Below are 16,612 nucleotides of genomic sequence, written 5' to 3' on the forward strand. Positions count from 1 at the left end.
TCTGAAACTAGAAATATGAAATATAACTCTGAGGGCCTATTGTAATTATGCAAAGTGTGGGCCATTGATAGTGGTTTGGAATCTTGATGACTCCCATCAACCAGGACAATTGTCTGCAGATGGCTCTGTTTTACCTGTAAGTCTTCCTGTATACGTGTGTGCTGGCAAGTGGGTAATGAAATCTTACAGTGACATGTGATCATGTCACCTGAACTGGAATCCATCTTTAACCTGGTGCTTTTCCATTGAGAAGGAGGGGGTGGGAACCCAGAGAGGGACAAAGGAACAGAACAAAGGGGAGGAGCCATCATGAGGAATCCCCTAGCTACCACCTGAGCTGGAACAAGGGCTGTACCAGGGGAAAGGACTGTGCCCGGACTAGGAAGATGTCCAGTCTGTGAAAGAGACTTATTAAAATCTCACCCTGAGAGATGTTTCATCAGTACTCAGTTGTATTACTGTATTAGGCTTAGATTTGCGTGTTTTACTTTATTTCACTTGGTAATTCACTTTGTTCTGTCTGTTACTACTTGGAACCACTTAGATCCTACTTTCCTGTATTTATTAAAAATCACTTTTTACTTATTAATTAACCCAGAGTATGTATTAATACCTGGGGGAGCAAACAGCTGTGCATATCGCTCTATCAGTGTTATAGAGGACGAACAATTTATGAGTTTACCCTGTATAAGCTTTATACAGGGTAAAACTGATTTATTTGGGGTTTAGACCCCATTGGGAGTTGGGCATCTGAGTGTTAAAGACAGGAACACTTCTGTTAGCTGCTTTCAGGTAAGTCTGCAGCTTTGGGGCACGTGGTTCAGACCTGGCTCTGTGTTGGAGCAGACTGGCATGTCTGGCTCAACAAGACAGGGTGTTGGAGTCCTAAGCTGCCAGGGCAGGAAAGCAGGGGCAGAAATAGTCTTGGCACATCAGCTGGCAGTTCCCAAGGGGGTTTCTGTGATCCAGCCCATCACAGTGTCTACCTGCTTTCTCATAGCAACTGGACTAGTAAGTTAGTAGCTGTTTGATTTGGAAGAAAATAGCAACAGATTGAAAAGATTTGTCAACACGGAACGTGGAACTACAATTAATGGAAAATCTGCAGAATATTAGAGATGTTCAAGATGTGAACACTGCAAAATAACCCCTTCAGGGCTTGTAGTGTACTAATCTAGAAACAGTGTAATTCATCCCTTAGACACAGGTTGGAAAGCAGGCTGGAAATCAGGGCCACCCAGAGGATTTAGGGGGCCTGGGGTCTTCGGCAGCGGGGGCCCCTCACTACCAAATTGCCGCTGAAGACCCAGCACTTTGGCGGCGGGTCCCGAGGCAGAAGGACCCCCCGCCGCCGAAGACCCGGAGTGGAAGAAGCTCCAGGGGCTCGGGCCCCGTGAGAGTTTTCCGGGGGCCCCAGAGCGAATGAAGGACCCTGCTCCAGGGGCCCCAAAAAACTCTCATGAGGGCCCCTGCGGGGCCTGGGGCAAATTGCCCCACATGCCCCCCCCCCTCTGGGTGGCCCTGCTGGAAATGGCATGACTGTGCCATCTTATTTCCATAAATTATTCGTGTTTTTGGTATGAAGATGGGGCTGGCGAATTCAGGGAGCAATGGGGGAAACAGGAGGAGAAGAAGGAAGAGCAGTAAGAAATGCTTGATGAATCTTTTAGCCTCTCTATTGACTTCATTTAAACTCACTGAGAGAGTGGCAATCTTCAAGAGCTTGTTCACCTACTGCAGAGTGGGGTTTCTCTAAGCTCTCACAACTCTCACTTAAATGGCATAAGAAGATTAAAGTAAATTTAAATCTAATCTAAACAGTAACAGACCTTATCCTGCCATCAGTGTGAACAAAGATTTCTGACAGCCTTCATTTTTCTGTTTTATTCTTTCACATGAATACAAAAAAGCAATCTGTTCTCAGGTATTCAGGGTCAAACCAGTAATTCCATCAAAAATGAATGGAATTTTCTGAATTTACACCAGAGTAGCCAGGATGAGAATTTGGCCCAGCAACATTATAGACCTTAAGAGTAACGCACTCATACTAATACTTATTTACTATAACACACACAAAACATTGGCAGGAAAGGACCCGAAATTCAGAAGTGTGATTATCACGACTTCTAAAATTTACCAGCCAGATTCTTTAAAATCAAATAATATAATATAATATAAAAACAGGAATATGAAGGGAAAAAATGAAAATCATATTTTGTTCAAACCTACAACTCTAGTGATACTGATTTGGGACATGAGCCATGATTTTGCATTACCTCCAGCCTGCACCAATTATAGATACAACATATTTAAACAAATATGTAAAGAGAAGAATTTCTAAAAGGTACCTGATCAAATAACTCAAACAGTTTGGCACTTGGTTGATGAATAGTGCAGATGATGGACCTGCCACCCTGGGCTAACGCCTTCATGAGAGAGACAACCTGAAAGCAAGATGCACTGTCCAAGCCACTGAAAAAAAAGGCACAAAAGTGTTTATTAGATATGAGGTTCCATATGCAACTGTTCAAAATAATACATGTGCTATGATGTTTCCGTCTCTCATTATCATCTTTTTACAAAATGCATCTTTATTATCTAACACTACACCACACAGTACCTCTGGGCTCGTATTTCTCTCTTCCCTGGCCTTTTCCTTTATCAGGCATGCATCATACTTAATTAAAATGGGAGTTCTTCATCGGGTTACCTTATGCAATTTTCAAATTCTAGGATAGTGGGTTCTGATTAATGCGTGGGTTCTAACAAACTAAGGGCCAAATTCTACTCTCAGATACACACCTGTGGCCCAACTAACTTCAGGGCTGTCATGAGTGTCTTCCTGAGACAGAATTTGATCCTAAATGTATTAAATTAAAAATGCAATTATCAAAAATGTTTAAGCTAATTGGCCATCTTCACTTCAAGGGAAACTACACATTATAATCTGAAGAATTTTTTCTGTCTCTCTTCTGGGGGATCCCTCTAGGATTTCTCTCAATTGCCCTCTTCCATATTGTTTCCCTAACAACCACCTTTAATAGCCCCATGTCATGTCAGGTTACAACAGTAACCCAGTGCACTAAACTGGTGACCCTACTGAAACTATTTCTTGGGGCTTGCATTGCTCTATGGTTTTACACAAGTGTAACTCAGTTGCTTTCTATAATATTATCCCAGAGTAACCTGGAGTAACACAGTGGCAAATCAGGCCCTTTAAAATCAGTATTAAAAAATTACAGGTTTTACAGATGCTGATGCAAATATTTTAAATAAAACATACCAGAAGCATTTCCTAGCAATGAAAGGTGAGTGTAGCAAACATGAAGCTACATAACTTGATGCAGCATATAATCTAGTATCTACATTTCAAAGGAAAGTCTTGATTTTCTTCTGTTTCAGCTATTCTAAGATGCTAACAAGGGCTAGTATGTTCTGTGATAGTTCTCTAGCACATTCCGGCGGGGGGGGGGGGGAGGGAGGAATCAGAAAAGTATGTAGGCATCTAAGTCCCATTTAAATCAATGGGAGTTAGGGGCCTAAATACCTCTATGAATCCCACCTACAATAGCAGTAGTCTACTTTCTAACATTTGGCCTTGATTTACCTGGTAGGTTCATCAAAAAACATAACTGGCGGGTTGTTCACCAGCTCCAAAGCAATTGCAAGACGCTTCCTCTGGCCCCCAGAAAGACTTCCAGTTCTTGTATTGGCACATGTCAGCAAACCCAGCGCTGTCAAGATCTCCTTTACCTGGGGACAGGATCAAAGCAACAACATGGGTCATTTAGACTGTTACCACACAAAAAACCCACTACATCTCTTACCATTATCACTGGTTTTTCTATAAAAGATGAAAACAAACCAGTTGAACCTATGTTACCATTTATCACTTCTCAGTATAATGGCAGAACAGTTGGATTTTCATGTCCACTAGATTAGTAGGGCTCCAGAAAACATCATTTCTCATTATGACCCAAACTTTGGTCACCTTTCTCACATGACTAGTCTCATTAACTTCTGTGGGATTTCTTCCTTGTATAAAGTGAACAGGAATTGGTCCTCTAATGGTAATATTTTTTTGATTTGCAATCAGGACTTGGGTTTGTCCTCAGAGCCAGATGTCATAAGAGCTTTATGATTTATGAACAGATAACATACAGCAAAACAAACATGACTTCTTGTAGATTTTGTAGATTTTTATTTACAAGGGAATCGTACAATTAAATAGTAGAACTCAGTAGTTTCTAGAGTGCATTAACTTATTTTCATCTAATAGCTCTGTTCCTCAAGGCCTACATTTTTTAAAGTGGCCACTGATTTTGGGTGCCTCCATTTTTCTTGGGGACCAGTTTGGAACACCTAAAGCTTGATCTTCACTGGCAGTATGAGGAGGGTCTCAAATGGGTCCGCAGGACTTTACACAGATCACGGACTGACGTAGGACACAATCTGTCCCAGTGTCTTGGGGGGCAAGAGAAGAAAAGTACTGGCTACCATAATTTTTTTCTTTCAGCAACTGTGGCCCGATCCTGTAGCCTTGACTCGTGTGAGTATCTCATTGATTTCAATGGGACCACTATATAAACAAGGCCTATACTTCTCAAATTATACTTTATAATCCCCAAAAGGAGGACAGTTACTAGGCACTGACATTGACACCACACTGGAGTGTAGGAAGGGAAGTTTGCTGCTTTGCTCATGCTGAAATTGGGTTGGCTGGAGATAATGTACTTTGAAGAAATATAACATGGTGACAAGTCATAAGGGCCTGATTCTGAAAGGTGCTGAGCCCCTGAAACTGCCACTGTGTTGATTCCCATTGACTTCAGTGAGAGCTGCAGGTGCTCATCTTTCTGGAATAGGTTCCATGGAAACAATGAAACACTTAAAAAATTAATACAAAATTCTATAGAAAAATAATATTGTTGAAGATAAATCCTTAGATCATGGGTTCTCAACAAGTCATCAAAGGGTGGGTGGTCTCAACTTGATTCTGTTTTCACATAGTGTTACACTGTGGAAAAGGTTGAGAACCACTGTTCTAGATCCCAGAATCAAAGAGAGGGGATAGGAGGAAAGGTTACATCTATTATTTCCCACTTCTCCCAGTCACTATTTTAAATAAGCAACAATATTCAGGCTAAATCAAATTCTTAAAAAGAAACTGATGATACAAGAATGGGGAAGTATTTCTGTCCTCATCTTAAAGCTGGGATAACTGAGTCACAGACTTGCTCAAAGTAATACAGCAAGTCAGTAACAGAGCCAGGAATAGAACCCAGTTCTCTTGACATGTAATCACTGCTTTAACTACAGGAATACATTGTTGTTATGTAAGTCCCATTAGCCCCAGCATTGCCAACAATCACACTAAAGGCTTCCTATATTAAGACACATAGAGACGCGTCTTTTGCTTGTTAATGTCATTTTATGCTGGACAAAAACATAGCTTTAAGCATGCAAAAATAACCCCACCTAACAAAAAAATCTCATTTTAGTAAAAAAAACCCTGACCTAATATTTTGCTTCTCATGAATCTCTCAACAACCTGAACTGTCTCTGCTTTCACCAGTGCTGTGATTTCTTTATTTTTAGCTTCAATTGTCATCCTCCTCTCCCCAATCACTTTCTGTCTTAAAACATCTACACAGCAATGACTAGGTCTTTTATCACGTGCATGGGAATGCTTCTGTAACTCCACCCACACAGTGATGAGCACCTGAGCTGCAAGTCTGCCTAGGAACACTGGCATGCAGGCTCACATTTTCAAAGGTCCTGGCTTGCCAGACAAAAAGGGTGCATTTTCCAATTCTGTTACTTCAACTGAGTTAGCTTAACAAGAAGTCCTATTAAGATGCAGGCTAACATGTCGGAAGCCATATCGGCTGGCTGTATTTTAAGCTTAGTCTCCCCACTAGACCACGCTGTGGCAAGCTAACACAGTTGGAAATGTGTTAGCCTGCACCCTCATGGAGCTTTTTAATTGTGTTAACTCAACTGAACTAACATGATTGAAAAACACACCCTTTCTGCCTGGCAAGATGTACCCAAAGACTCATGCCCTTATGTGTGCAGTACCTGACTTATGCTTGCAAATTTCTGCAGCACTTGTAAGAGCTATTGACTATGTTTGTGCATTCCTAGGTGCGCACACACAGCAACGGAACTGTACTCATAGCCAGGCACTGGGGATTAGTATGGGCGTGTGCAAGAGTGTGTGTGCCCTGAGGCATGCAGGCCCAAACATTTAAGCCACAAAGTGCAACTAAAAAGGCACCACAAAAACTGCAATATATTTGAATAAATCTTTCATATTTATCTAGTAAAACTTCCTGTCATTTGCAGGGTTTTACTATCCCTCCTACACAATAACAGCTGTCAACTTTGTTATGTTATAATTTACTCCATTCTTGCACATTAATTGCAATTCAATTTTAGATACAAACTCAAGCTATATAAATTTCACTCTGACATCTTCACTATGCAGCATTTATACCCAAAGGAATAACTCAGTTTGAAGAGCAATATACATACCATCTCCTTTCTGCCTTCATCCTTCTCTTGAAGTTTCAGATGAGCAGACACCTATTATATAAACACACAATATGTTGCAAGTTAAATTGGAATTGGTCAATGACATGACATCTTTGGAATATCCACTGTAAGTTTAAGGGCAGGTCTGCACTTAAAATGCTGCATCGGCGCAGATACACCAACGCAGCTGTGCTGCTGCAGCACTGACAGAAGAGCTACTCCTATTGGTGTAGTTAATCCACCTCCGTGAGAGGCAGCAGCTACGTCGACAGGAGAAGCTCTCCCGCTGACATAGCACTGTCTGCACCAGGGGTTGGGTTGTGGACAATTTGTTCTAAAATGAAGCAGAAATTAGAAAACAGAAGCTTAAGAAGAGCAGTATTAGCTATGAAGTTCTAAGCATGAGTAGAGTGTAGGCATTTGCATACTTTCTTAAGGGACCACTCAAGGCACCGACAAAAATAAGTGCTTAACAGAGATGCTTTATCATATCAGAAAGGAGAGTCCAGTGGACAAGGAAGCGGAGTGGGATGCAGGAAGTTCGATTCCTAGCTCTGCCACACCCTTCCTGTGTGATGCTGGATAAGTCACAGTCTCTCTGCTTTAGCTCCCCATCTGCAAAGTGATGGTAGCAATACTTCCCTACCTCACAGAAGTGTTATAAAGATAAATTCATTAGTGTTTGGTAAGTGCTCAGATACTACAGTGATGTAGAAAGTAAGTAGAGAGAGAAATAATCCTGTATAAGACGCCATCTGCTGTCCTAAGAGGTAACTACAAAATTCTGCTCTACCTTTATAAGAAGCAATTAAATATTAAGTAATTAATTTTTTGTCAGCACTTTGAGTGGTTAATTTAGACACAGTATATCATATGGGCCCAACTTACCAAAAGAGGCTCTCTTTTTGCAGCTGCAATTTAGTCAGCCACTTTGAAAAACATTACCCTATTGGTCTTTGACTTCAACTAAATGAACCAGGAAAGCTTTCTGACAGAGACGATCTCTTCCAGAAATCAGTATTAGAAAAATTACAACTCTGGAAAGTTAACAGATAAGGCATAGGCCAGACTAGGTGATCATAACGGTCACTTGTGGTCACAGAGAATTGATGAAAGCCCCTTTCTCCTTACCAAATGATAATACCCATGAACTACTGACTTTATATATTGAAGATTCGGCAGGTACAACAAAACTATCGGGCTGATTTTCTCATCAAACTGAACAGCAGAAGGTTCCAGACTTAACACTCCAGCTGGCTCTCAGTATATGGGCACTATGTCAAGAGTGAAGAGGAAGAGATTTTTATCTACTTTAAGGCCTGGGTTTCTTCACAGGGAGTCCAGGTAAAGACAGAAAGAAAGAGGCTGTATCTGAGGGCTCCTGGACCCAAGACAGGGACAGAAGAGTAGTGACAGCCAGGAGTCCTGGCATACAGTAGCATCATGCCAGCATGGAATCACCTGGTTAGGGCATGGAAAGCTGACAGGGAGATTTAACAGGTCACCTGCCAGTGTTCCAGGAAAGAGATTCACACAGGGCTCTCACAGACTCACTCAGTCTGGCAACACCGGCCATGATGAGCATTTCAGACTCCAGTAGTTGGCAGCTACTGGAATACAGAACAAGTGACAGGATACCAGTAGGCACTGGGAGGACTCGTGGGTGAGAAGGTGTAGTTGCCATTCTCTGGTACCAGCCTATTGTTGCTGTTATTATCCAGACACTAGCCTTTCATGGTATTTTATTTCCCTGAGGGGGAAATGAATGCAGGCTCACAAATTTTCTTCTGAACCCTAACTGTGATCTTAAAACAGCAGCAAAGCCAGGAAGACTCAAGTGAAGTCCAGTCTAACACCTAGAACCACAGCCAGGAATAAAAATGTGCTCTCATGCATGGAGCGTGCCTCTCTCTAGTCCCACCCTCCAAACCAATCAGAACCAGAAAGAAAGTTCACCATCATAGCTTCTTGGACAGTGAGATGAGGGAGCAGCATGTCATCTTGCATGATGTAACAGGATACTTTGCGAAAAGAGCGCAGGTCACGAGGCTGCCCGTTAATGAAGATCGCTCCTTTCATCCCGGTCTCTCTGAAATGAAACAAACACGTGAGTTAGCATGAGAGTTACCTTTATAATCTTTACTGCACATCTCAGAGAGTGGGCCCATTGGGCAATTTTAGCCACTTTTTAGGTGATTTCTTAGGGCCAAAACAGACAGTAGAGGGAGTGCACATGTCAAGTGTGTGTGTTTATTGTTTCAGAAGAAATGTCACACCTTGGCAAAAAATTTAATTCAAACTTGTGCAAAAAGTGTGCTGCCCATCTGGATGTTTGAAGAAATGCAGAGTCATTTCTTAAAAGGCTGTTTGTGAGGTGCCTCTGTCCCTCCTTTTTGTGATCTGGTGGCAGCAGCTGCAAAAAGCAACAGCTTACGGGGGGAGGGGAGGGAAAACCACCCAGTTGTTTCACATATTGCAGTTTAATCAAGAATTATTGTTACATCCTGAAAATTTTGATGGAAACATATTCTTAAGTGCTGATAAAACCTAATTTAAAATACTCCACAGATAAAATCTTGGGCCAAATTCATCAGATGGCTGGTGAGCAGCCATTTCTTATTTCTGGAATTTTAATAAATATTTATTTAAATGCAAAACTAATATATAACTCAGAAATGTCTGCTGTATAGAACATAGGAACATGACAAGTGGGATAGTAGAATTCAGTATTTGTGAAGCACCTATTTTCTACAAATATTGGGCGAGAGTCTGTAGAGAAGCGGAGTAGCTTCCATTCAAACTAGAGAGCAAAGGACCACTACACTCGCCCAAATGGGTGGAGCTGAATCTGCCCCACCCTCAGAATCCAGAGGTGGGACAGGAAGTATAAAAGGAGAGCCCTGGAGCTCAGTTGTGGCTGGACCACCGGAGGAAGCAGACATCTTTTTTAGGGAGCTGAGAGCTCTACAGGATCCCAGACTTGCCCCCAAGTGGGGCTGCCCCCTGCGGTCAGAGGAGACAGATGAGTAACTTGAGTAGCTGCCAGGACTGCCACCAGACGAATGCCCTGAGAAGCTGTGGGGACATCTGGCTGCCAAGGACCCCGAGGAAACAGAGGGCCTTTGGACTATGGAGCCCTACACCCAAACTATGGTAGGAAGTAGTCCCGGGAAAGCAGACTTTAGTCCGGTTACACTGCTGGAGAATAATTCACTGTGTTTCGGTGGGATCCCCACTAACCCAGTGGCAGAAGGGGGGCCCTATGAGGGGGCCCTGCGCTGGGATCCAGTGGCGTACGGTGGGCACAGGTCCTCCTACCCCCTGCTGCCAACCCCACCCCTGGAGTGGCAGCCTACTTCCCCTTGGCTGGAAGGCCCTGTGCCAGGCTTTGACTAGCCCCAGCCAGAAAGCTGTGAGGGCCCCAGACTGTGTTTGCTGTCTGCTCCAGCCTGAAGGCTGTAGCTAAAGATGGTTTGTGCTCTGCCCCGCCCAGACGGTCAGAATGTCCCCCCAGACTATTGGTTACTGTGTGCCCGGAGTGAGGCAGAGTGGCCTCCCTCCCCACTCGAGAATGAGGGACCACTACAGAGTCCTTTTGCTTTTTCAATGGAGGTCAGACTAAATTATCAGTGTGGTCCTTTATACTGACCTGTACCCGGCCAGGATATTCATGAGTGTTGATTTCCCAGCCCCAGAAGGACCCATAATTGCAACAAGTTCTCCACTGCTGAACTTCCCTGAAATTCCTTTCAAAAGGGTCTTGTAACCTGAAGGAAGAAAGAAAATATTACTAAACAGTGACACTTCACAGTTATATACTGTACATAAAATATACTTCACCTATGCAGAGGTGACAAGGATGGCTGTTAGTGAGTGAAATGCAGGAGGCTGGGAGGAAGCTGGCAGTTATATCAGCACACCACAGCCACTGCCACAACCTACAGACTGCACTGGAGGTTGCAGCCTTTTTCTACTACATGAGTAGTGGTGATGAGGCTACACTGATCCATTTAAAAATGGCTTTATTCTTGATTCACTCCAAGACCATAAGAACAGTCCTACTGGGTCAGACCAAAGGTCCATCTAGCCCAGCATCCTGTCTTCCGACAGTGGCCAGTGCCAGGTGCCCCAGAGGGAATGAACAGAACGGGTAATCATCAAGTGATCCATCCCCTGTCGCCCATTCCCAGCTTCTGGCAAACAGAAGATAGGGAAACCCTGCCCATTCTGGCTAATAGCCATTGATGGACCTATCCTCCATGAATGTATCTAGTTCTTTTTTGAACCCTGTTATAGTCTTGACCTTCGCAACATCCTCTGGCAAAGAGTTCCACAGACTGACTGTCCAAACAAATACTTCCTTTTGTTTGTTTTAAACCTGCTGCATATAATTTCATTTTGGTGCCCCATAGTTCTTGTGTTATGAGAACTAAATAACACTTCCTTCTTTACTTTCTCCACCCCAGTCATGATTTTATAGACCTCTATCATATCCCATCTTAGCCGTCTCTTTTCCATGCTGAAAACTCCCACTCTTATTAATCTCCTCATATGGCAGATGTTCCATATCCCTAATCATTTTTGTTGCCCTTCTCTGAACCTTTTCCAATTTCAGTACATCTTTTTTGAGATGGGGTGACTACATCTGCATTCAGGATTCAAGATGTGGGCGAACCATGGATTTATATAGAGGCAATATGATATTTTATGTCTTATTATCTATCAACTAGTTTAGACACCATCATTTTATATGTATAGGTTGGATTATGTTTTCTAATGTGCGTTACTTTGCATTTATCAACATGGAATTTCCATTTGCCATTTTGTTGCCCAGTCATTCAGTTTTGAGAGATCCTTTTGTAGCTCTTCGCAGTCTGCGTGGGACTTAACTATCTTGAGTAGTTTTGTATCATCTGCAAATTTTGCCACCTCACCCTTTGCCCAGATCATTTATGAATATGTTGAATAGGACAGGTCCCAGTACAGACCCATGGGGGACACCGCTATTTACCTCTCCCTGTTCTGAAAACTGACCATATATTCCTACCCTTTGTTTCCTATCTTTTAATCAGTTACTGATTAACCATGAGAGGACCTTTTCTCTTACCCCATGACAGCTTACTTTGTTTAAGAGCCTTTGGTGAGGGACCTTATCAAAGGCTTTCTGAAAATCTAAGTATAGTATATCCACTGGATCCCCCTTGTCCATAATTTTTTTCTAAAGTGACTTAGGAATCCAACTGCCATTTTCCAAAGGCTTTGTTCCTGTATATTAGTTGGGTGCTAGCCTCTCCATTACAATCCCTACTACTCAGGAGTTAATACCTCAAGCTTTGAAGCAAAAATCCAGACAGTTGCTTCAAGTTTTATGTCAAGTCTCTGCCCAACAAAAAAAAAATAAAAAGTAATATTCTTCATATTTGGATATCTTAAAAGCAAAACATATAAATATTTGTCTTTTCCCCTCAAAGACGACAACAAAAGTAATGTGGCAAAAAGAGACATACTGTGCAGAAGATCCTACTTGATTCTTTCCTCCCAAAGACAGCCCTGAATCAAAATGCTAAGGGCTTGTCTGTAGAGGGAAATTGACCAGAATAGCTATTGCAGAATGTGCCCACATGGGAATCTATTCTGAAATAGCTATAGCACATTAAATTCATATTCTACCTATCCAGCATAACTTCCTCATGTAGACATGCCCTAAATTAGAACAGCCCCCAAATTTGGATCTGCAGATTAAACTCATAGCCGCACCTATATTTGATCAGATGAATGAAGACCTTAGATCCAAATGGTATGATCTGGGTCTGTTTCTAGCCGCTTAATGACAACCTTTGAAAGTATACCCAATCTAACAATATGGCTGTTGTGCGCTGAAATTCAGGACCTTCAGTATTTGACTCATTAATGATGCTGATGAAGAGAAAAACATTTTACTTGCTCACACCTGAATTCAGTGTTCTGTATACATAAAACTGCCTAGATAGCACTCAAACAGATGACATCTAGTTAACCATCATTTATAAAGCTGAAGCCACATTAACACAGAGACTGTTGACTGCAGAACATCACTCACTAATTGGATTTTCATTCTAATCTGTATCTGTGATCCATTAATGTACCTTCTCTGATTACTTGGATTTAGAGTTCTTTTTCCTTCAACTGCACCCAGGAGATACACTAGTGAGTGTGACATGCATTTGTACTTCTCAGGAATGCCACTCCTTTGTTTCTAAAGAGTTAAAAAATGACCCTTTGCTTAAACTTTGTAACCTGAAAATATTGGTCAGGTGACAGGAAACAGCCATGCTTTGTGTTGAATGTTTCTATAATGAAATGAAAACAAAAATGGAGGGGGAAAGAAAAGAACCAAGCATATGACATGTTGGGATTTGGCAATCCACTGAACCTAGGTTAGTTAATATTCAGAAAGAATTTATACACAATGTGTTCCCACTGCCGGAATTATTAGCAAAGATTCTAACTAGGACACTGAAATGCCAGAAAATGAACTTGATCACAAGCACCAAGAAAATAGGTGGTAGATTCTCTCCACATTATTTCTGTCGCCTCGTTACCACTTCATGGCCCATCCTTCCTTATCTTGTTTTCCTTTCATCTCCAGATTCCCTCTTCCCTTTCTCACCTCCCCTTCTCCTTTATATCTCCTCTTCTGTGTTCTCTCTCCACCCTGCGCCAGTAACACTGAGGGGGACCCTTGCCATTGAGGGATCTTTCTGATTCACACTCTAGTCTCTGCTCGGAGTGTTCCACAGGCAAGGGGCACATCCCTGGCCAGAATAAGCTCAAATACTTCTGGAGGGAGCAACATGCCTGCTCCCAATACCACAGGCCACTGTCTAAAAGTAATTAACAAAATACACCCATATACTGGCTCTGAAACCATCCCTCCTTTTTTTTTCCCCCACAAGCCAGAGGATATTTGTTTTGAAATGCTGGCCTGATCTGACTAATGGAGGTCATCTGGGAGTTGGCAATATGCTATGTGCTTAAGCATGACCCTAATGGTGCAATATTACAATCTCCAAATGGAGCAAACCTCAAGAAGAACAGTAATAACATTAGTTTAAAGAGCCTGCCGTGCGAGGGTTAGGAGAGGGGACTCCAGAAAGGCAAGGCTGAGATACCAGTGGCTGGCTGTCTTGTCCTTGATGTCAGTATCACCACAGATTGTATCCCAGAATTCAAGGGAAAGAAAAAAAATCACACCTTTTTGAAGGGTATGTTTTTTAAAGTATGTCAAGATTTATTTATTTATTTAAAAATTGTAATAGGGATATGGCCCTCCACACTGGTCCGTTATGTCCTATAAGGACGAGTTTTAAGTACTCTTGGCTTTACCTCAGGTCTTTAGTAGACTGATGAAGGACCAGTATGTCAGGCCTTATCACTCAATTAAAATTACTACACATTACATGTAAATGTGATACCTTTATACTGGGTGAAAACCTGGCCCCACTGAAGTCAAAGAGAATTTTATCATTAACTTCAATGAATCCAGGATTTTACTCATTATGTAGCACTTTACTCCCACAACTAGCCCAAGTACTAGCTTAGTTTAGAATACTATTGACTGAAAGAAAGGCTACTAATGAAGCTCATTTGATAACACAGAAAATACCATTGTAACTTTTTGGTACACCAATTTCTACTGTTTGACATTGTTCTGATATAGATTTTTACTCTATAGGATAGTTTATTCTCACTAAAGATTTCATAATATGTAACACATCATAAGCACCAAGAATAGCGCAGTAAGTATATGCTTCATAACTGTTTTATACTATAGCATAAAGAACTGGGCCAGTTATAAATACTTACGGAGCTATAATCAAAAAAATACTTTCATAGCCTAAAAATTTTTCATAGCCTCATAATATTCATCCAAAATATAAATTTATTGACTAAAAATTAAGGCTTTCTTTACTAGTACACCTCTACCTCGATATAACACTGTCCTCAGGAGCCAAAAAATCTTACCGTGTTATAGGTGAAACTGCGTTATATTGAACATACTTTGATCCACTGGAGTGCGCAGCCCACCCCCCCCACCCCCGGAGTGCTTTACCGCGTTATATCTGAATTCGTGTTATATCAGGTCACATTATATCGAGGTAGCAGTGTAGTTACACTAGTTTAACTAAAACAGGTTAAAATATATTTCAACTACTAGTCCACCTAATGAGTAAAAAAATAAACTAGGCTTGTTTTAATTGCATTTTCCTTTTAAAATTGTATTTGTAAATCTGTACGTCAAGTTTCAGTGTATTTTGTAACTTGAGTTTTTTCACTATAAAAACTCTTCTAAATGGAAATGAGCGATCTCCTGCCAAAAGGAGATGTAATGTGCAACAAGTGGTTGCTCAGGGCCTGTCCACTAAATTGAAGAAAATAGCTAAAACCGTAGAAAAATAAGGAATATCCCCATCTTCAATTAGACAGATTTAGAAATTTGGATCCAGCACTATTGTCTTTGGCAGGATACATTTTAAGCATCTTACATATTGTACTTTGATTAGAGTGAACTAAACTTCCCAAAATCATCTTCATGACACACAGTTCAAGTGTAAGAGAATGATTTAAAAAGGAGAAGGAAAATGAAACTCATAATGAATTTTAGATTAGGATGTCATTAATTGGCATTTCAGACCACTAAGTCCCAACATATACAACTCCATACCTCATTCTCAGCAGGAGTGGGTGAGAGGTCTTTCTACTTACAAAGGTTAATTCTGCCAAATCAAAGAGAGGAGATTTTACTATGCAGTGATAGCATTGTGCCCCGCATAATCCCTTATCAGGAATTAAAAACATTCTGAGCCGTAAGTAACTAGAGACTTCTGTTACAGAATACTGAGGCTAATCTTCCATAGAATCAGTTGACCTATAAATTCTATACTGGAGTCACATGTCTTTCATGAGGAATGGATTGTGTGTTTGGAAAAATTTGTGTTTCTTAAATACAGGGACTGCTTTCCAGTGATATATCTACCATGTAGAGCAAAATTTCCCTTATTTCCCAATTCACTTTGGCCAAATTGTTCCATTCCATATATTGGGGGACCAAGGAGTTGCAGTGCTTTAGAGGAAGTTCAGGGAGGGATTGTACCTCAGAGAGGCATAATCCATTCTTAGAGTTGCCCAGTGTGTGTTAAGGACTATGGTCAGTCCTGATCTAATTAGGCAAATCTCTGCTGAATTCAGTAGAGTTACAACAAGGTTGAATTTAGCCCTAGACTGTAAGATACTTTCACCAAAATTATTTTATTTTTCTTAACAGAAAAATGGATTCTTAAAGGCACTGAATTCCTCTGAGGTTTTCCAGGAGTCTCCAAGTGCTTTAAAGAATCAGGCAGGTATTTGGAATCAATCTGAAATAGTCTTTTTTTTTTTTTTTTGCAAGTTATATCTTAAGATGGCTAATCAGTTCATACTATCGTCAACGGCTGAACTAGTCAATTTCCTATCGAACATTCTTCCACCAGAAAATGTGGACTCATCAACATCAAAATGTGTTTCAATAAGGTTGTTTCAAAATAACTTTTTATTTTTAATTTTTATATCCTAATTTTAAATTTTATTTGTATCTTATCTTGATACTTTTATTTTTATGTTATACCAGTTACTAAACAGATTACAGATTACCAAACCAGTTAGAATACCAATTACCAATGGCCTGTCAGAATATCAGTAACTAACTTCCAAATGCCATTTAGACTACCAACTACAATACCAATAATTAAGGCTAAGATTTTGTCACGGATATTTTTAGTAAAAGTCACGGATAGGTCACGGGCAATAAAGAAAAATTCATGGAAGCCCGTGACCTGTCCCTGATTTTAGTAAAAATAACCATGATAAAATGGGAAGGGACTGGGCAGCTGCTGAGTGGCTGGTAGCTCTGGCACCCCCACCACCCATGGGGGCTCAGAGCTCCAGGGTCCCCCTACCCCCTCTCCAGTGGTGGGGAGCTCTGGGGGTCCCCCTGTCCTGCCGTGGTGGCCGTGGGCTCCAGGGGTCCCCCTGCCCCCACCCATGGTGGCCAGGGAGC

At 41.4% G+C, this 16,612-nt stretch overlaps 1 protein-coding gene across 2 annotated transcripts in view; it reads right to left on the reverse strand.

Moving 5' to 3' along the window:
- ABCG1 (ATP binding cassette subfamily G member 1) overlaps window positions 1-16,612 on the reverse strand; it is a 77,778-nt gene that overhangs the window by 8,458 nt on the left and 52,708 nt on the right. Inside the window, exons 1-6 of one of the 2 annotated variants that reach the window (XM_039495896.1) lie at window positions 15,242-15,349; window positions 10,187-10,304; window positions 8,494-8,626; window positions 6,538-6,588; window positions 3,608-3,753; window positions 2,349-2,472 (exon numbers count right to left, since the gene is read on the reverse strand). In XM_039495896.1, the coding sequence (XP_039351830.1) occupies window positions 2,349-2,472; window positions 3,608-3,753; window positions 6,538-6,588; window positions 8,494-8,626; window positions 10,187-10,242 (510 nt within the window). In that variant the 5' untranslated portion in view covers window positions 10,243-10,304; window positions 15,242-15,349. Of the gene's footprint in view, window positions 1-2,348; window positions 2,473-3,607; window positions 3,754-6,537; window positions 6,589-8,493; window positions 8,627-10,186; window positions 10,305-15,241; window positions 15,350-16,612 lie in introns of those variants that run through there. The other variant, XM_039495887.1, reaches the window with a different exon arrangement.

Source organism: Mauremys reevesii, linkage group 1, assembly GCF_016161935.1.
Source record: "Mauremys reevesii isolate NIE-2019 linkage group 1, ASM1616193v1, whole genome shotgun sequence".
NCBI classification, from domain to species: domain Eukaryota; kingdom Metazoa; phylum Chordata; order Testudines; family Geoemydidae; genus Mauremys; species Mauremys reevesii.